General features: G+C 40.9%; 1 protein-coding gene across 26 annotated transcripts in view; it reads left to right on the forward strand.

The window, feature by feature from the left end:
* The window catches only part of EPB41L3 (erythrocyte membrane protein band 4.1 like 3), a 97,304-nt gene that overhangs the window by 15,672 nt on the left and 61,195 nt on the right, over positions 1-20,437 (forward strand). For all 26 annotated transcript variants that reach the window (XM_071417562.1, XM_071417582.1, XM_071417460.1 and 23 more), the window contains exon 2: positions 15,444-15,664. In XM_071417562.1, coding sequence (XP_071273663.1) covers positions 15,455-15,664 — 210 coding nt within the window. In that variant the 5' untranslated portion in view covers positions 15,444-15,454. The remainder of the gene's footprint in view (positions 1-15,443; positions 15,665-20,437) is intronic.

The raw sequence follows: 20,437 nt of genomic DNA on the forward strand, positions 1-20,437 counted from the left end.
ACTCATTAATTGCAGCTGTAATTCTGAGGCTTAGATGCAGTTCTGGGCACACATGACCCCGCCATGTTCCTGGTCTTACTTACTACTAATGGATTAGACAAAAAAGAAAGTCTCAGAACCCCACCCTGAAATATTGCAAGCTGCTTTTCTTCTTAAGAACTCCTAACTATCCAAGCCCACACTTGCATCCACTTAAGCCAGCTTGAACTAGCTTCTCTGCAAGTTTTCAGTTGTCTGAATGCCAACCATTGTCTACCACTTGGTTGGAATGAAGCAGAATCCTATATTGGCCTGTCAGCTCTTTCTTGGCTTCATGTCCCCAAGGCACATTCATTCTCAGTACCAAAGGTAGGAAGAGAAGGTCTTCTTGGTAGTGTAATGTAGGCTGGGGTTTTGTTCCCTCCTCAGAAACCAGTATTGAAATGGTTCTTAAAATACATATTAAAGGAATCAGTCTCGATTTCTCTCTTTATTTTTCCATTTTTTCATTGCTAAGGCAGAGCATGTCATTCATTTCCTGAGCATATTATGATGCCCAGAATTAACCTGAAATTGCAGTCTTTCCTCACCATTTAACTTTTGGTTCACTAAGGGTTGAGGCAAACGTTTGCCAGCATACTGAGAGGAACCTGACACTTCTGTTGCAAATAACTTTTCCCCAAAAGCACTGCTTGCATTGGAACAGTTTGGGCTCTGGCTTGCAGCCATGGGTTCACCTAAGCATGTTACACGAAGTGACAGGTAGACAGAGGTAATACATATTTTAATGTGCTTGACTCAGCTAGAGACCATAAAATGAGGGAGACTAGACTTTCCTTTCCTAGCAGATGTGAGCTTGCTCTCAGTTTATTAATAAGTTGTGACACTGCCAGCAATGCCACTTAGGTCGGCTTAATGGCCCTGTGGCTCTTGAAAGTGGACAAGAACTTTTGAGTTCCTGCCTTGTTTGGAAGGTGTTCTCAGCTCCTGTGAAACCATTACAGCAAACATGCTGGGGGTCAGCCTGGCCAAGTTTCTAACACCCCCAAGACCTGTCAAGCAACTGGAGTGTGTATGGCAGCAGTGAGTTGAAACTATAGGTGAAAATGGAAATTTTTCCAATTGGTACCCCCTAATATTTTAATAAATATGAGAGTATCGTGGCATGAATGTACTTTGGATACAGGGAGCTGCAGTTGTTCTAACATAAATCATGTGCACTCCTGTCACTGAAACTAGATCTTGTATGATAATAAATGCTTTAATTTTTTGAATGATACCCAGAAAAAGAGAAGAGACTTTGTAAATATAAAATTTTTTAAAAAATCAAATAATATCTAGCTAGTAAGTAGGGCTCTTTCCTCACTTTTTGTTGGATAAAATGTAGCTAAGTTAGTTTTTATCCATTATGGAGATCCTTAGGCAGCAGTGTGGAGAAAACAGTGTGGGATTATGAATGAATCAAAGGTTAAAACTAAGCTGATAATATTGTCATAATATGGTGAAAATATTGAACTCTTTGCTAGCTGGAGGTACGAAGAGAGTAAAGTTCAGATATAAAACTGTCCTTGCAAGCTGTTCAGTGTCAGTAAGGACAGTTGATCTTCAGCTGAAAGTAGGGTTTGGATGCTGTTGCTCTGGAAAGAGGTGAATTGATGGCAAAGAGAACAGAGCAGAGAGGAAAGAGCCTGAGAGAGAACTAAAAATAGGACTGCCAGAAGAGGCAGAGGAGAGAGTGGTCTGAGGGGCAAACAGCAGCTGTCTGCAAGCTGCAGAGCCACGCTATGCACCCACTATTGTCAGGGTGAGGAGAACTCAGTACATTTCAAGAACTAGGTCAGACATTTGGGAAAATTTTCCCAAATAGCACGGCTTGGGAGTCATTGCAATAAATGGAGTTCCCCATGTATGAATGAAGTTTACATGGGGAACATGTAAACTTCAGCATTGTGGGATTTTAGTAACAGTTGACATAAATATATGTCAGGTGGAGTTCAGACAAGGTGGGCTGGGAAGGAGACCATGGAGCATTGAAGTCAGTGTGCAAGATGAGCTCCTAATTAAGATCCACTATGCATCTGATGTGCTTGTTTTGTACTTTTGGCATGCTTGCATGTCTGGACCTCTCAAAGAAAATGTGGTGGCTGCTGCTGTAGGGATCATTAATGCCATTCTGGAGCTGGGGAAAGAGTTAGTTGGTTTCTTGCTTCTTTGCAAACTTCTAAAGCAACGATTGCTTGAGGATAAAGTGTCTGTGGCCTCAGCTGTAGTGAAACACATGCATATAGTGAAGGTGACAGAGAGCAGAACGGGTTGGAGCCCAGCTGCAGGGTACCACTTCCCTGGAGCATTCATGACATCCAGGGAGGGGGTGGATTACCTCATTCATTTTTTAGTTCAGATGTAATGGCACTGTGAATATTGGCACAGAGTTTTGTGTCCCCATGGAAAACAGACTACAGAGGGAGCAGAAGAGGGGAAGGAGAGGTGAAATGTGACTCTCTTGTTAATCTAGCATCAGACATAGCTCTAGGAGAAGCTTGTGGTTGTTGAGTCACCATTTGTGATGCTCTAGGGAGTATTTCCTACATGTTTATTAGCTCCTGAGAAGGTTGAATTGTGCACTAAGAAAGTTGTTTGATATGTTAAACTTTGAAATTATAAATGCCTTTCTAAGCAAATTTTCCAATAAGGAGTTAGACAGTTACCCAGTTACTTTTTTTTTTTTTTCCACCCAAACTAGCATATAGTGTGGAATGTAAATGAATTTTACATGCTGTGACCTGAAGGGTACTGAAGGAAATGGATTGGTACAAAATAATCATTAGTTACAATGCACAGCAGTCCTTTGTCACTTGGCCAGAGACTCTTGCATAGGCTCCTGCATAATATCAGGAGGAAAGATGGCAAAAGCCACTGTTCATGGACTTGTTTCACTGATTTGGGCATTTACCTCATTAGCACATGTGACAAGTTTGAAACTCAGCACATTAAATAGGATCCGGTATCAAAGTCTCTCACTTTGTTGCTGAATTGTAGCAGTCTCCCTTAAATTATGGTAGATTGTAGTGACAGAATTAGTGGTCTTTTGTAGTGGACAGAATTTGTAGTCTTAAAAACACACCATCAAACATTTAGCAAAGGTATATTTTTAAAAAAGTATGTGGGGAAGGAAATAATTTTAGAGTCATTTATTACAGAGTTTGGGAATTGCAGCATCTAGCTTAATTACCTTCACTTCTCCTTTTAAATTATGAATATTGATACAGAATATATATTTTTTATTCTCATTTTAAATGCTCACTTTCTGTTGAGTAACCTAGATTTATATGACTTACTTTTTTTAAATCCTAGTGATTTAAAAGCTGCAAAGAACTTTTCTTTCTGCTGCAAGAGTTTGTCTATTCCCTCTTTTTTTTTTTTTTTTTTTTTTTTTTGTGATTAAGCTGAATTACTGCAACTTTCTGCTTTCTTGTTTTGCCCTCCTCCCTCATTTTTTGTTTTCTGACTGCTGTCTTGTGGGGACACTTCAGGCCACCTGTCTGTCCCAATTGCCTCAACCCCTTCTGTCCTCTCTGAGCTGCTGTCATTTCTATGTGTCTGAACTCCAAGAAGGTCATACACATTGCAGAGGAATTGCCAGATCTGGTGACATCCATCTTCAGAGACAGCATAATCCAGTATAACACTGGGTCAGGACTATATAATGTAATTACTATGGAGCTGTATGTGGAGCATTTCAGGGTTTAATAGGTAAAAAGGGTTAGAGCCTCTTTAAAGAAAGCTATTTTCTTTGTCAGGCTGTATTGGATGCTGGTCTGCAAATCCTTGTAGCATGGTGTAGCTGCACAGATGGTGAAAGGTTTTGGCTTTACTGGGATGTTATGTGAAGACGCCGAAAGCTTGCTCTTAATACCCTAGAGAGCTGATTGTGCAAATGACCCTCAGGAGTGAACTAGTGTGCATTGGGAGATGTGAAAGGAGCTTCCTGTGCTTTGGAAACATGTAACTAAAAAAGTTCTAAAACATCTAAATCCAAGTGTGACTGGCTCTGGAGAGAATCCTGCTTTCTGGCTGTTTTTAAGTGAGCTCACTCTACAGATGCCTGGACCCACCATAAATATACTTGTTGTTCGTGCATTTCCACTGACCAATTTGTTCCTAGAAGTCCCTGCTCCCACACCATCCTCAGATCCTGGTTTGCATCCAACACATGATTTTACAGCTGGTGTCTGTGAGGCGTTAGGGCTGACTGCTGGTTATGTGCATTTGAGTCTTGGGAGTGGGGGAGAGGGAAATGTTGAACTGCATTTTCAGATGATGCTGGGAGATTGTTTTTGCAGTGACAGTGTAACCTGGAGCACACGTGTCATGGGCTAGCTGCTGGTGCCAATTGAGCAGTATTTTTGTAATCTCTAGCAGGTAATTAAAGCTCTGGGGAGCATAGAGATCCCAGAAGAGTTTAGGTATAAAAACCTAGGTGTCTGATGCCATGGGTTTGGTTGTTTAGGTACACTAAGATTTTAATTTGTTTGGGGAGCCTGTGGTTTCCTGATGCAGTGCTCCATAATGGAAAGTCTTTTACTTGATATTGCAGGATGTGTTTTATATTCAAAACTGACATGAATGCCCAGGAGATTAATAGCTAAATATGAAATGAATAATCCATTTCAGAAAAACAGAGACTGTTACAACAAAAAACACTGTGATACCTCACCATCAAGTAGTCTTGCTGCACCAGACCCATTTAGTGTCTTCAAAAGTTGAAACAGAGGGTGTAAAATTAATGTTAGTATAGGAGGGAACAAAAGGAAAAGAGGAAGACTAAGTAGGAGCACTTTTGTCCCCAGTTCTCAGCATGATGGCTCTCACACACAGAGATGCCTTTATTTAACTAGGACCCAGCATGAATTCAGGGTGGTTCCTCTGCATTTTTTTCACTGCCTGTGACTTCTTCCTTCCTTTTGCATCTGTCTGAATTTTTGAAGTCTTCTCAATTTTAATCCAGCATGGAGGAATCCACCTGGAGCTCCTAGAGATGGAGAGCAAGCAGTGCTCTGGGATGTTGTGGGGGGAAGCCATTGCTCAGGCATCCTGCCTTGCATGACCCAGGTCAGACATCTGCTTCTGAGAAGAAGTGATTCATGACCCCCTTAAAAACTGCTTTTAAAATGCTCAGCTCTGGGGAGGTTTATGGAAAAGCTGCTGAAGCTGAGCATGCTGCAGGGCAGCAGTGCCTGTGAGCCTGTGCCAGGGCTGGGAGCTGGGAGCAGAGCTTGCAGCCACGGTGCTGATTTGTGTCGTGCTGGGAAGGAGCAGTGCTGGACACTGGGAATGGCTGTGGCCAGCTGAAACATCAGGCCACTGCCTGCAAAATGCCTGTCTTCCTTTCTTCCATCTCTGAACCACACTGGATTGGAAAAAAAGGCCACAAAAACGTAAGTGAATTCCCTCCAAACCATAAAAATGGGGGAAAAGTATCCAGTCACTGAAAAGAAATCCAAGCAAACCCAAACAAAAAAATTATACTGCTACATTGCCTTTGGACGTAATAATATGGGGAGGGTTTGATTTGTCAGTGAGCATTCCTTTGTGACTTTTTCAATCACTATTCAGTAAAATAAAGCAAAAAACAAGTGGTTTAATTGCTGGATTTTAATTAATAAGATAAATCAGAAAAGTTGAGATGGTATTTTTAAATTACAGTTCAAATTTTCTTTTACTGCATAGGCTCTTCCATCCCCTGAGCTGGAATGATAAATGTCTGGTCAGAGGGAGTCAGAAGCCCTTGGAGGAGATGAGCTTGATGCTGTGATTTGTACCTTGTCTGTCTGATTCTCTTGTTTCTGTGAGGTTAGGCAGGTCACCGGCTTGGGAGCACTGGAGCACAGTCTATTTAGGTACTGCATGAAACAAAAAATATTGTTCACAGGTGTTACAGTATTTTGGCCTGAGGGTAGTGTGATAATGTAGCACACCTGCCATGTGTCAGCAACCCCGTGCAACTCTTTTTTTTTTTTTTTTAAAGTTTGAATTGGTTCTATTTTCTGCTCAATATAAGAGAATATGAACTTTAATGATGTGATGCCTGAAGCACACTCAGCTTCTGTGACATTAAATACAACTTTTAAATAGTGAATGCTGCACAGGGAGCCCCATGTGCACATTTGGCTCCAGAGCAATTTAGAAAGGTCAAAACCTCATGTAAATGTAACCCAAGTAATCAAAGTCACTTGTTTGCAGAAAATCAGCCTGTGCCATCGAGGGCTGTTTCTTGCCTTTTTAGTTTCTGAATGAAGTATTTATCAATTGTTTGTAATCAAACTGCAACTAGTTTTGCTGTGGGGTTTTGTTTTGGTTTTTTTTTTTTTTTGGCCAAGATTTTTTTAGTGAAATGTGGAAATGAGGGGTGAAGTTGGGTGTGTTTCTCTGCAATTCTCTCATGATCAACATCTGTGGGATGTTGCTGTATTCTCCATTACATGTTTCTTCATTTCCTTCTCCTCCTCCTCACATCGGCCTCCTTCCTGTAATTCCCTGTTGTTTCTCACTATACAGACTTACTAAGTTGTTTGTGTATTATTTCTGGTTCCCTTTACCTTCCTGCAATGCAGTATTTGAGTGGATTAAAGTTTTTTTTGGGAGCAGACGTTTTGCTGAAGTCTGTTATAAGAAGCAGTCGTGTTTCTCAGGAGTTCTGCTTTCACTTTCGGTTTTTTTTAATGAATAAAACAACTGTCAGGTTTGGGTTAAATTGTGCATTTCTATAGTTAAAACCCAGCACTCTCAGAGAGGTGTGTGCTTGCCAGCTCGTGTACATGAGATCTTCCAGGCAGGAGCCATCTGCAGGAACTGGCTTGAGTGGTGGGCAGTGGCTGGAATCAACGCTGCTTTTGGAGCTGGTGGATCAATCCTGGCAGTGGGGGATGAGGGGGACAGAGCCACCCCTCACTCTGGATGCAGGGAAGGGTGCAGAAGCAACTGCACCCCATGCCTGGAGACCTGAACGGCGAAATTAGTGGGAAAATGCAGTTCCCTTCTTCCGCTGGTAAATCCATGTTTGCCCCTGGGGAAAACTGCTTGGATCAGCAGGACAGGAAAAAGTGATCCAAAACATGCTATGATGGCCTCATTTTTCTTCTCCTGTTCAGAAATTAGGGTAGCCTTGGGGTGCTCTAGATGTTCTGACCTCCAGAAGGTGATCTGTGGTGTTTTCAGGGAACCTGGTCAGTCAAACTCTTCATAAACCTTGTGTGCAAGTGGGGCAGCAGAAATGGCAGTGATCCTGGGCTTTATTGCTGTGTGAAGTCCCCCCTTCAGAGAACAAAGCAGACCCAGGTAATTTCATTGACTCATAGAAATTAAAGGTAAACAGGGGACAAAAATGTCTCCCTGTGCATCCAGGTGCTCTGAAAAAGAAGTGAATACATGCCCTTTGTGAATTCAGGGTTGTCAACCAAAGTGGAAGGGGTAGCAAAATAGAAGAAATCTTAATATCTTACACTTTACAAAGTTGCAAACAGAGAATTTTGTTGCTTTTTTGTCAGTATGTAAGTGTCCCATGATGACTCCACACCGCTATAGATAACCTCTTCTTGACTGTCATTATAGTTGATATGCTGTCTACTCTAAATCCCACTTGATGCCAATCAAGCTCTTGCTCCACTGTTAGCAAATGCTTGATTACTTTCTGTCTGCAAGAAGCTTGAATGTATTGCAAGGCTCTTATCAGCCCCTCTTTCTATTCCCCTTCCCAGAGTAAACAAATCCAGCTCCTTAAGTGTTTTTCCACTGGTCACATTTTCTAAAGCTGCTATTGTTCTTCCTACTCCCTTCTTGACACTCTTCAGTGCATATTTTTCAAAAAAAAATGAATCCCAATCTTAAATATAATATGCAGATAGCATATTATATTTGATAATATAATATTATATTGATGCTGCAGATGCTGCAGATAGCAGAGCACCTCCAGCATTATGTCCCACAGAAATTCATCAGACCCTCATGCTGCTTCATTCCTGCTGCCTAAGCCACATCTTCCTCACCACTTTTCACTTCTGAGTCCCCACTTCTGCTGCCATTACCCTTACAGGAATGCAGTCAGATTCAGCACATATATGGTTTTCTTTCAGACTCCTTTGCTCTTCTTTAAATCAGGAGAGGATGCCAGTGGTGTATCCCAACCTCATCAGTGTGATACTGAGCACGGATCAGGCAGTCTCCCATCTTCCACTGATCCCCAAATAGCTGTGATTCCTGAAATCAATAAGTTTTTGCATGTTATCATCATGGTGCTGATAACTTTGTAGGCTAGGTGGGCTAGGGTTTGGGTTCTTCTAATCACTTGTACACCTTTCCACCCCCCACCCTTCCTTTTTCTTTTGTGATAACATAAGCTATTTCTGTACTTCACTCATGAAAAAGTCATGTGGGGCTGTTTTAAAAGCCTTTCTAAAGATAGGCTCTGTCATCTGTACTACTCTACTTCCTTTTTATCAGCTGGGACAGATGCCCTGTCAGAGAGAGAGTGAGAGAGGCATTACTCTAGTTTGACATGACTTTTTGATACATTAATGTTGGCCATTTGTTGTTTTTTGTTCCTTATCTCATTATTTTTACAGGATTAGAAATCCTTTTGCAGTGTGCTCCAGTAACTTTGATATTAGAAGTATTCTGGCTTTTCTGCTTCCACATTTCCTTTGTGAGACTGGGTGTTGTGTTTGGTCTTTTCATTTCTTTTAGACCTTACCTGGCCTCTCTGGCATCTGCATAGCAGTGGTTAATGGTTTAAAGATGATTGATGGTGGTTCCCCAAGCACTGTAGGAACCTTTTCAGTGCTCCTGCTGTCTTGAAACCACTTGGCTGACTGATGTGTTTGCTCTGTTCTTCCCTTACTCCATCCAACCTGAACTTGCACATCCTGTGTGTCAAATGAAATATGCCCCCATTATCTGGTCCCAGCTAGCTGCTGTGAAATGAGGCACTGGAGAATTCAGCCTTTCTCATATTTTGTAACAGGCCTGGTTTTCCTTCTCATGTATTTATAGAGACTCTCTTCTTATTGTTTGCCACATCTCTTGGTTAATTCTAAGTCACTCGGCATCCTAGTCTTCATTTCTCTTTTATGTTCATCCCTGAGTCCTGTGTCTCTGGTTCTGCTTTGCTGTACAATCCCTTTTTGATATATTCCTCCCCTTCCCAGGTCCTTTCAAAGCTTCTGACAGTTTCTGTCCTCAGGCTTTCTAGGTGAAGTTTCTCCAGAAACACTTGGCTGTATTTTCATTTTGTGGTGGTGCTGCCAAGGGGTGCATGTGTGCCTGGGATCAGGGAGTTTTGGGTCCTGATGGGTAACTCATGTCTGCAGTTCCCTTTTTGTCCCCTTTGAAAGGTGTGTCTGGTGGTTTTAAGGTGCCTTCTCCATCTCCTCCAGATAATATTACTACTTCCTTAGATGTTGCATCTGGTTTTCCTTTCATCTTCATCAAGAAACTTTAAAGAAATCTGTATCATGCACCTTCCTAGAAGGCCAAACAAATATTTTAAATCATGCTATATCTTGCAACACCTCCAACCAGTTTTTTTTATTATTGCTGATTAGCATCTCCCTGTCCTCCCTGCAGTCTCCCTCCTGCATCTGTGCTTGGGCCTCTGTCCTTTGCCACCACATCTGTAAAGTCATTTAGCCCAGAGCACTCTCTGCTGGCACAATGGCAGCTCATCCAGATGCTTAGCACCTTTCTCCATTGGTTTCCCTCTTGTCTCTTTTCTTATTACTTTTTTGACTTTATTTTAATGCTTTTTTTTTTTAATGTGCTGACTCTAATGAGTTTGTGCCTATATGTGTATATTTAAGGTGCAGTAGTGAACTCCCAGCACAGCTGGTGTGTCTGTGCATTGAAGCATGAGGGTTGCACTTGCTGGGCTGGGGCCCTGCAGCTGTGTCAGACAGATGGGGTACCCATCAGTGCCCAAAGGAGGGCTGTTGTTTCCCCCTCCCCATCCTGTGGAGATCCAGCCCTCCCAGCTGAACCACCAGGCACCCAAAGTCACACAGGTGCCAGCATGAGAAAGGTGACAGGAGCATGAGGTTGGGAGGGGGCATCCAGTGGCCCTTTTTGGGGTTGTTCCCACCCATGTCCATTCAGGACACATCTCTCCAGGCCCTTTGGCTTGTTGATATCTACTGAAGTAACTGTAAGGCCAGGGAAGTGCCTCCTCTGTGAGGCTTCCTGTTCTGCAAGGCTGCTGGCACTGGTGATGGATCAAGAAAGAGCTGGTTTGAACTCTTGGGGACCCTGTGCCAGGTGTTTGTGGCTTGCGTGCCTCCTGCTTGTGAGGGTGAAACTCATCCGCATTAAAGAGGATCAACAGAAAATTATTGTTTTCCTAAAAGGGAACCCAACTGGAAAACTGGAATGAAGTGAGCTGAGGTTCAGGCAGTTTGATGAAAACAGTTTATATTTCAAGCTTAGAAGTCGGCGTTGTGGTGTGTATTCTTTTCTTGAAACATACATTGGCATTTCTGTCACTGCTCATTGCAGCAATATTGTTCTCCATATGCTCTTCTCATCAGCATCTCATCGTTATTGGATAAATATGTCTCTCATTATGCAGAAAATTATTTTTGAAGTATGGAATCATTATTTTGTTACATAATTTCCAAATTTGGACCTTTGCAAAGATTTATAACAATCTTCAAGAATTACTGTAATTAAAGGAGAACTTTCTACAAAGAGAATTAATCAGATCAAAGAAGCATTTAAATGTAAATCATTAATCCATGCATTACAGGAAATAGTTAGTGGCTATGTATAGTTCATTTAATTATACTTGGTTCAATTTTGTTTTCTCATTACATCACAATTTATTCGGAATCAATTTGCAATTTCTTGTCTAATGTGACTTCTGTTTGCTTAATATAGCAGATATTTTCACTAGCATGTATTTATATATAAATAAAGGTTCATTTATGACTGCAGCGTTAATTAAACTGTGGGCTCTGCTGTCAATTAGCTGTGAATTTTGTTGCTCTGTGGATGCAGCACAGAAAGTCTGTGCTCTGAAAATGAGAGGTAGAGTGTCAAGTTTTTGAATGTATGAATTTGTACAGTAGATTGGGGCTGTCACTTGCTGCAGGAGACCAGGTGACACAGAGGACAACATGGTTTTGGTTCCCTTATGGAAAAAAGTAAATTATGTTCTGTAAGTCTATGGTGAGTAATTGGTAATGGAAGTGGGAATCTCCCAAGCTGTAATAGGTTGGTAGCTGAAGGAAAGAAGGCCTAGATGTTGTGTCAGGTTTTAGGATGCAGGGGTTTTACATAAGTGGTTTGCAGGTTTTGTAATCCTTATGTAATGTCTTTGTGTAGTGTGAAGGTAGGAAAAGATTTATTTTCCGTGATTTGGTTACATTATATGTAAAATCATTATAGAATGCCATGTTGATTTTTTGAGGTTGCGTTTTAATACTTTGATAGTGTGTTAATATCTATACTCCCTTACCTGTTGTCAGCAGCACTAAAACACTGACATTTTAATATTTTACTGATATGTCTATTTTACACTGCTGACAGTACATACATTTTTAGCTTAAAATTTTAGTAGTAGATTAAAAGAAGCTAGTTTTGGGCTTCCCCTCTCCCCCTGCCCCTCCCTTTAATCAAAAATCTTAATTTTCATTCTGATTTTCATTCTGCAGCCAAATGTACTTTTGCCTTGGACTATCCAGTTATAGCAGCATCTGTATTAAGCTTGGATTCAGCTAATCTTTTGGAATCTTTGAATACTGGGTTGTAAGCCAAAGTGTAGCTATCCAAGAGCACATCTGGCTTGCATAGTATTACCTCATTTGTATAAGTTAGTGCTCCCAGTTTCTCTTCATTGCCTTGTTTTCTGTTTGCTGGAAAGGGGAATTTGATACAGAGGCTGTGCTGGCAACAGAAAAAGTTTAAGGAACTTGAGTGTTTTCTTTCTTCCTGTGCTGAAATTCACATTAGAAGTCATGGTTTTGGTACATAGCCAGTTATAGTAAATAAATAAGAATAAGAAATTCTCAGTCAGCTGGGTGCTTGATTAATGTTCAGGCACTACCAGCTATTCTGTCAGGTTTGCTGCATACAAACAAAGGCAGAGTAATATTTATGTTGGTAAATTTCTTAAGATTACTGTTATTTCTTTCAATAAGTGAAATTACCTCTTCCTAGGAGGATTGTTGTGCTACTTATAACAAATGAAATGCTGTCAGAGTTCATGTGGATAAGCAGCTGTTTGCTGAGGAAGGCAAAACAACTTATTGGTTTGCGCTGAGAGAGGAATGTTGTTTCCTGCCTTGTAATTAATGTATTTTCAACCCGCGCTAGATGGAAGGAGATAAATCTTAACAGTATTCTCATCTGAGGAGTTAGTAAGAAATGGGATTTGCAATGTGTTTGCTTTGCTTCTATTTACACCTGTAAGAGAACAGTGTGGGAAGAAGAGTATTTTGTTCTCGGTATTTGTTATTAAACGTGCTGCAAGCATGGGGAAATAAAGACATTTGGAAATGGGCAGCCCTGGGTTAATTAAATCCATCTGCTGTCTGACTAATGATAGTAATATTGTATCCAGGAAATCTCTTATGCTGAAAGATTTGATAAAGCACACAAAGTTTTCTAATAAAGCACTCTTAGAGCCAGCAAGAACTCATGGAACTGGAGAGAAAACCAGTGACTCCTAGAGAGTAACTCACTATTGTAAGGCTATGCTTCATGCAAGAATGTCCCAGAAGGATATAGGAACCTCATTTGTTGTTCCCTGAGATTCAAAATTATAACTGGCAGGAACAGTAAAACTTGTTTACATCTCATCCTATGGTGAAGTTGTGTTTTATGGGGTTATTTTAAATGTCTGTTTCCATACTTGCAAACAGACTGGATACAAATGTTCATTAGGAAAGAAGCTACACAGGTGCAAAAATGAGCTTTCAGAGGCAGGGTGATAGCAGCTGATAGACAACAGACTTCTGGTTAGTACTGGCTGGCAAATTGATCCTATAGAGATCATACAGCAAGTAGGCTGGTTGCTGTTTATTTACACTTCTCTAAGTAATATCAAGAGGAGGGAAAAAGTATTACAACTTAGTTCATGCATTACTCTTTGTATTGGTCATAGGTGCTCTTTCATAATGTTTGAGCAATGATTTTTGTAGCTGTAAGTTAGGTTTTGGTAACTTACTAATTCATGATTTCCAGAAAAGAAAACTGAACACATAGTTTGAGTTTACTGCAGTAATTATTTGATTAATTTGAATTTCATGTCCTCAAGCACTTGTACAAAACAGGGTGGGGTGGGTGGGGGCAAACTTGAGACATTTGTGGAGACCTGGTGCTTTTAAAGCAAGGCAGATATAATGAGTGTCAGATGAAGAATAGTTTATTCCATGTTGATTTGACAGATGGGTAAAGCAGAACTCTCAGAGATGAATATTGTTGTTCAATTTAATGTTTAAAGCATACAAAAAAGAATGGCTTAGGAGAATTGAACATTGAGAATGGGTTTGAGTGATCTGCATTGGAGGAACTTGTTTAGGCTTCCTTCGTAGCAAATTGAAGTCGCTCTAGTATGTGATTTATCACAGCTTAAAGCAGGAATTTAAAATAGGTCAGACGAATCCCTCTCTGAAACGTCTGTTTTTCTGCTCTGCATTTAAAGTGACCATCTCAGATATGGACAGCTGAAGTTTGATTAAATGAACACCTTTCTCACTGTCACATTTTAAGACCCAAGTTAATTATTGCTTTTTGTAGATGCTAAGGACAATTTGTTAAATAACACATTTCAAAAAGTGGTTTTTTATACAGTTGTGCCAGTTTGAGTGTAGAAATTTATGATGTGTTTCTAAACACATGTGTCACATGTTAGTACCTTGAAAATGTGGCCTGAAGCATAAATCTGCCGTGTATGCTTTCTAGTTCTGCTTCTCTCTCGTGCTGTTTTGGCTGGCAGGGGGTGGGAACAGGCACCCCCCTCCTCTCAGTGCAGGAGCTGAGCACAGGCTGAATGCTGTGACTTGCTTTGCTCTGCAGAGACATGTATTCACTGGAGAGCTTAGCCTTGAAAGCGCAGAATACACAAGTGAGTTTGAAAATAGTAATTGGCCTCGTTTATAACATTTTCTGCCAACCAATTTAGCTTATCAAACATTTAAGTGAAGAAAAAGAGAAAGATTTGCACTTCCCTTATGTTCTATAATAAACTTGCCTCTACTAGTAAGCATTGTAGTGTATGTTAGGAGTTCACAGTGACTTTCTAGCAGGTGAATTAGCCTATGTGTGTTTTGTGGAATCACCTGTAATTGCACAGTAGCCATGGCTACCAGGTTAAAGAAATCATGTCCTGATGACTAACAGAAATAGATTGCAGGAAACTGGTTTGCCTTCAAGTTGCTTAGTAGCGAACTATTCAAGAATAAGTTTGTGAGATCTGAGAACATATGAATAACAAACATCAAAGCATACTCCCTTTGCTGAACTGACACAGTCTGCTTTTTCAAATCCTTGTTTTGGTAAAAAAATTACAGTATTTTTTTTAAAGTTTGGGTTTGCAAGTATTTAATTTGAGAATTGGGTGCCAGCCACATATTTGCAACAAAACTAATTAAAGTAGCTAAAATTTTGAATGAAGATTGCTAATATTTTCATTTTGATTTAGTACTGGACAAAGTTATGTAGAAACATAGACTTTTCACATTCAATGAAAGTTGTATTCCCTTCATTTGAAATCTAACACTTAGAATGACTTAATGGAAGTCTTTATGGTTTCTTTTAGATGGTCTAGCACTTATAAAGAAATGACAGAAATGTAGATGAACTCAAGTGGAGAGGACAGAACAGGGTTTAAGGGCAAATGTATGTTTGCACTGTTATTGGTGGACCCATTTCAGATGTTTCTAGTATGAATAGAATCATTAAATCGTTTAGGCTGGAAAAGACCTCTAAGATCATCTAGTTCAGCTATTAATATATTGCTTGGAAGCATTAAAAGTACATTTCCAAAAGGGAGTGCAGATGTTGAGGAGCTTAAGTCCTGTTGATTTAAATGTAAAGGACAAAAGATTTCATTTTTCAAGTTTCCACATGGTTTAGAAACCCAAACTCCACTGGGTTTTGTTAGATTTAAGGCCCAATATGTTACTCTCTCTCTATGAATTGCGAGCTATGTATTCTGTATTTAACTTGCACATAAGTCCTATGATGTCTGTGTATTACTATGTAGAATAAGATTTTTTGGCAACGTATTTTTTCTCTAGAGTATGGATGCATTTACACCTGGTTTTTTTGCACCAGGGAAGCTTTCCTAGGGATTCTGTTTGGTCCAGTGTGATAGGCAGTTAAGTTTTAAAGGCTGAGGATATTGAGAGTAAAACCATCTGATCTTTCACATCCATGAGATTGTACTTAGTAGGTCTGCTCACCCTGTCTTGCAGAATAACCAACCATGACTACAGAATCGGGATCAGACTCCGAGTCCAAGGATAAAGAGCAGGATCAGGAGGAGAGCCCTGCGCAGGAAGGGGCGGCAGAGACCCAGCCTCAGGAGCAGCAGCCACAGCAGCAGCCGCAGCAGCAGCCGAGTGAAGAGCAGCAGACCGCACTCGAGCAGTTCTCGGCTGTGGCAGCGCACAGCACGCCCGTCAGAAAGGAGCAGGTAAGGCAGCCCACGTACACACACTCACTGCACGCAGCTGGCTGAGTGCCCACCTCCTGCTCCCGGGGAATAACCGGCCTGGCACGCGTGGAGCGCAAATATACGTTCAGATACGCGTGGAAGGGTGTTTGATGGGATGCTGTAGGTCTGGGCTGGTTGGTCTTTCGCGTTTAAAGGAAAAATAGTTCTCATGCAGAATGTTTTCAAATTCACGGCAGGTATTCCTGCCCCCAGTGCTTAAACAGGAGGGCAGTCTCATTAACTAAGCAGGAAACATCTTCGACCTTGCGTTTGCATTAGATAGCAAACAGTGTCAGTTTTTATGAAGCTGAAAATGTTTTCAGAGTTCATTTCTTTTGACACCTGCTGAACACTGATTTCATGCTTGCTTGTCTGATGTGTGAGCCATGAAGAAGCTGTGGTCCCTTAAGTTTCTCGTGGGTCTGAAATGACTGCATTATAATTACTTGAGCTATTCATGTAATAGGTTTCAGAAGAGCTATTGCATGCTTTTCCATTTAGTTCATTGTTGCACTTATTAAATTTCCAGAAGCTGCTTTCTTCTTTCCGTTAATAATTTCCAGTCAATAGGATTAACAGGCATTTTTCTTCATGGGTAAGTGACATACAATTAATGAGGTACCTGCAAATCTCTTCCTTTAGCTTTGTAAGGTTATGACCCTCATCTGATTACATTTACCTTTGGAGAGTGGAATAAGCCAGTCTAGCTCCTCCTCTTCTCCATCTTTTTAAAAATTCTGGCTGTTTGAAGTGGGCTCCTGTTCTTTTACCTGGTTGGGGTAGACAATGCTGGTGAAGCAATTTTTATCTCTCAAATAGATCAGAAGTTTCCTGAGATTAGTTTGGGGAAAAGAAGCAAAGCTTCTCCAGAAGAGATAGGTGTTGAATAAACTGGTCATTGATTAAAAGTGTAATTCTATCAGTCTTTGGCATAAGTATTATTATTTATGTGGATGTTTTTCCAGACATCTTCAGTAATCTTTCCACTTCAAGTTTCTTTTCACATTAAAAATGTAAAACAAATAAACAACAGCAACAGCAACAAAAAACTCCTAACAACAAAATAAGCCCAACTCCAAAATAACCACACACACAAAAAAAAGCCCAAACTAATTTAGACACCAAGCCTGTCCACATGTGTTTAGAGGTATGGGGTGCTCTCATGTGCTGCATGATCCCCTTTTTTTCCCAAAGATCACCAGTGAGCTGCTTTCTGTAGAAGGCAAGATAGAAGAACTGGGTTAGTGAAAGGGATATGTGACACCTTCCTGCTGAGATTACCAGACTGAATCCAAATGTCCATGCTGTAAGCAGACTGCCAAATCCAACTGCACTGATCAGCCCAGTGTATTTCATAGTGCCTTAAGTGTCTGCATATCAGGAAAGGAACATTTAAATGCAGCACTGAGACAAAGCTGTTTGCAATAGTGTCATTAAAAAGCCAAAAACTGAAGGATCTTATTCTCCCTCTTGCTGTCCATAATCACAGTGAGAGAGTGTATTTTTGCTCTTACTTGTATGAGAGAACCTTGGGAAAGAAGATTTAAGTTACCAATCCATGACAGTAACTTTTCTTTGTCATCCTATGCCCATAAAACCCCCCAACAATTTAATGTAGGTGAATAACCTTTTCATATTGAGATTAACAGGTATCAGAAAAATGAGTCCTTCCTATCAGGTGTAATAATGCAACCTCACTTTCTGCCTGCCTTCCTGTCTCTTTGAGAAAGAAAAGGTGGCATCACACAAGGTCAGGCACCAAAGTTTCTGAGTAACTACCATAAGTAGATGGGATTCATGTGTTTTGCAAGTGTGGCAACATCACTTCATACCCCAGTGAGAAGCTGCAGAGCTAAAGATCCAAGATCTTTATTGCTGAATCCCCTGACTCCAGAGGCATCCTTTGAGAGGAGGTCCAGATTTAGAAGGGCTTGAACATAGTGTGTCATACATGAGAGAGATTTTGCTCAAAAAATGCAAACCCTAAAGCAACTTGTGCTGCATTAGAATTTTGTCCATAGTACTTTAAAAATACTGCAAAAACAGGACACAGAAACTACAAAAAAAATGACCCAAAAAAACCCAAAAAACCCCAAAACAAGCAAACAAACAAACAAACAAACAAAACAGTGCAGAAATACCTTGGAGAAGAATTTAGGAGAAATGAATCTATGCTTGCAGATTGAAAAATAATTCACTGTGTACATGGGTCTTTCACTGGCCATTTTTTTTTTCCTGGATTCCAGGATGTCAGGTTTCTTTAGGAAGAAGAGACTTAATACAGTCTGAAAGTACCTCAATGCCTAAACATGTCAGCATAGTTTGGGGGAATTTTCTCTAATGGTTCTTGGCATGTTTTGTTCTCCAGAAAAATGAGAGGAAAACCTTTTGTATGATTTTAACCTAGACACAGTCCCCTGATCTTAATGTAGATGGGAACCTTAACAAACAAAATAACCTCAGTAATATTTTTTAATATTTATAAATAAGCAAAACTCTGCAGTAGTCTTGAACTACTGACTGTCTTTATGAAGGCAAATAATGACTAGTCCATTGGGATTCACATAAATTGCTCACAGGCTGAGTATGGTTCTAAGATTTAAATGGATGAGGGGTGTCCTTGTTGTGGATTTTTTTCTCAAGCAGCTTTTCTGTTTTGTTGAAAGAGATTAGTTCCATGCTGGGGTATTTTGTTGGTTGTTTTTTGTTGGAGCGCAGGGCTAACCCTCACATGAGAAATGTAATAAGCCACTGGTAAGACAGTGTATTTTTCCCCATCACTGGAATTACTTTTTTTGCCAACATATATGCATATATGTGTGCCTTTCCTGGCAGATTTCTTTTGACAAAACATACAGAAATCATCACAGCACCTCTGCCTACCAGCAGCAGTGCAGTTTTGCACAGAGGCCCAAGCAGGAGGCATCTTCAGTGTTGTTTATTTCTCCTTGCACAAGGCTGGACCAATTGCCAGCTGGCTGCAGATGTGGTAGAAGGCTAGCTGGCCTCAAGCCTTGCTGTGATCCCAGGGGGTCTCTCCCTCTTCATCACAGCTGCTGTGAGTGTTAAATGCTCAGCAAACAGCTGATCCACTTGCCTACATTGTGCCTTCATCTCCCACCAGTTTTCAAGGTATGTGAGTACCTTGACATCCAGGTACAGAGCTGGTGTCCAGCTGCTGGAAGGAGGAATTCCTCTTGTGCTGGAGCTAGATGGGGGAAAAGATGGCTGGTGCTAGGTTGTTCCTGAGGAAGAACATTCATGGCCCAGGAGATGCAATAGATTTTGAAAGCAACTCTTGCCTTTTTATCTTTTAAGCCCCACTCTTTTCCACTTTCCCCACCCAGGAATGCCCAGGAGGCCATTGCTGTGTCCTCCTTGCAGGGAGAGGAGGACTGTGAGGTCTTGCCATACCTCTTTGTAATTTGTGGGCTTTGGTGGCAGCTAACCGTGTAGGGATCACAGCCAGCTCCAAATTGTCCTTTCCCCCCTTGTCAGAAGGCAGAGGAGAAACTTAAAGTTTGTTTCTATTAAATCACTCAGGGACAGTACCCTGTGATTAGAGGTACAATGTTGTTTCAGGTTATATGATGCAACATTGTTCTGGTCTCAAAGCAGCTTAAAGCCTTGGGATGGATTTGCTCCATTCTCATGAAGGTTTATTATATACAATGAATGGAAACAGACTTGCAGGATTAATTTACAATATATTTCCACTAATGCTTGTTGCTTATTACACTGAAATAATTCAGAGCCAGAGCAGGTTGGGGTTTTTTTGCCTTGTAGTGAGATAACAGAAAGATGTTTTTATTTAACTTAAGCTCTAGATGAGGTATTACTGCACTCCTGTTGAGGTTTTGTTTGGAGTCTATCAGGGATATAACTGATGAGAAGGGTAATGACTGCAGCACAGTGCTGTTGCTAGGAAGGATGAAATGCTGTAGAGCTGTTCTGGCTTTCATCTAGAGCTGTGGAGAGGACTGGGGACTGTGCTGCATCACGGGAAATTCAAATGCCCTGACCCTCAGATAAACCTGAGCAAAAGCAGCCAGGGTCATTTACTTCTTGCCCCTCTTCCAAATAGCACCTACTTCTCTCCAGCTTGAGAAACCTACTGGGCATCAGCAGAGAGCAAAATTCATCCTCTCATCCTGTGTGTTTAGCCAGCTGGCTGCACATTAAAGTTGTTTGGCCCCTCACTTCTGTCACGTTTTCTTAACCCTTTGCTTGGGTGCTTGAGGAGCCTTTCACTCTCCCAGGGATGAATCCCCTTATGAATTCATGCTGTTCAGGGGGGAGCCATGCTCTCATTCAGGGACTGTTTTCCCACTGACAGCAAAATTAGTGCAAACTTGATGGTGTTTTTCTATTCATATGACACCATGGAAACATCGTATTATTTAACAGGTACAGGACTTCAAAGTAATATCAAGGAAGTGTAGGAGTATCTGTTCATCAACAAAATTCACTGATTACTCAGTGCTTCCAAGATGCCAAAAAGCAAGTACAGGAAGTGGGATTTTGTACCTGTGGAAAAAGTAGAAGCCTTAAAATATTTTCACGAATGCCCCTCCTTCACGGGCATTTCTGTACATTTTGGAGGTAGAAGGGAGGGCTGGAAGGAATATGGGAAATATTTTCAGTAAAGACTGTCCTGCATCAGGGGCTTTCTTGTCCAAGCCTCCAAAAAAGGCTCATATAAATGCTTGGGTGCAGCATGTACAGTGAATTGGAGGGCATGATTGGTTTATC

The sequence above is a fragment of the Agelaius tricolor genome, unplaced genomic scaffold (genome assembly GCF_023055355.1).
Source record: "Agelaius tricolor isolate 1412-34295 unplaced genomic scaffold, bAgeTri1.0.p SCAF_2, whole genome shotgun sequence".
NCBI lineage: Eukaryota > Metazoa > Chordata > Aves > Passeriformes > Icteridae > Agelaius > Agelaius tricolor.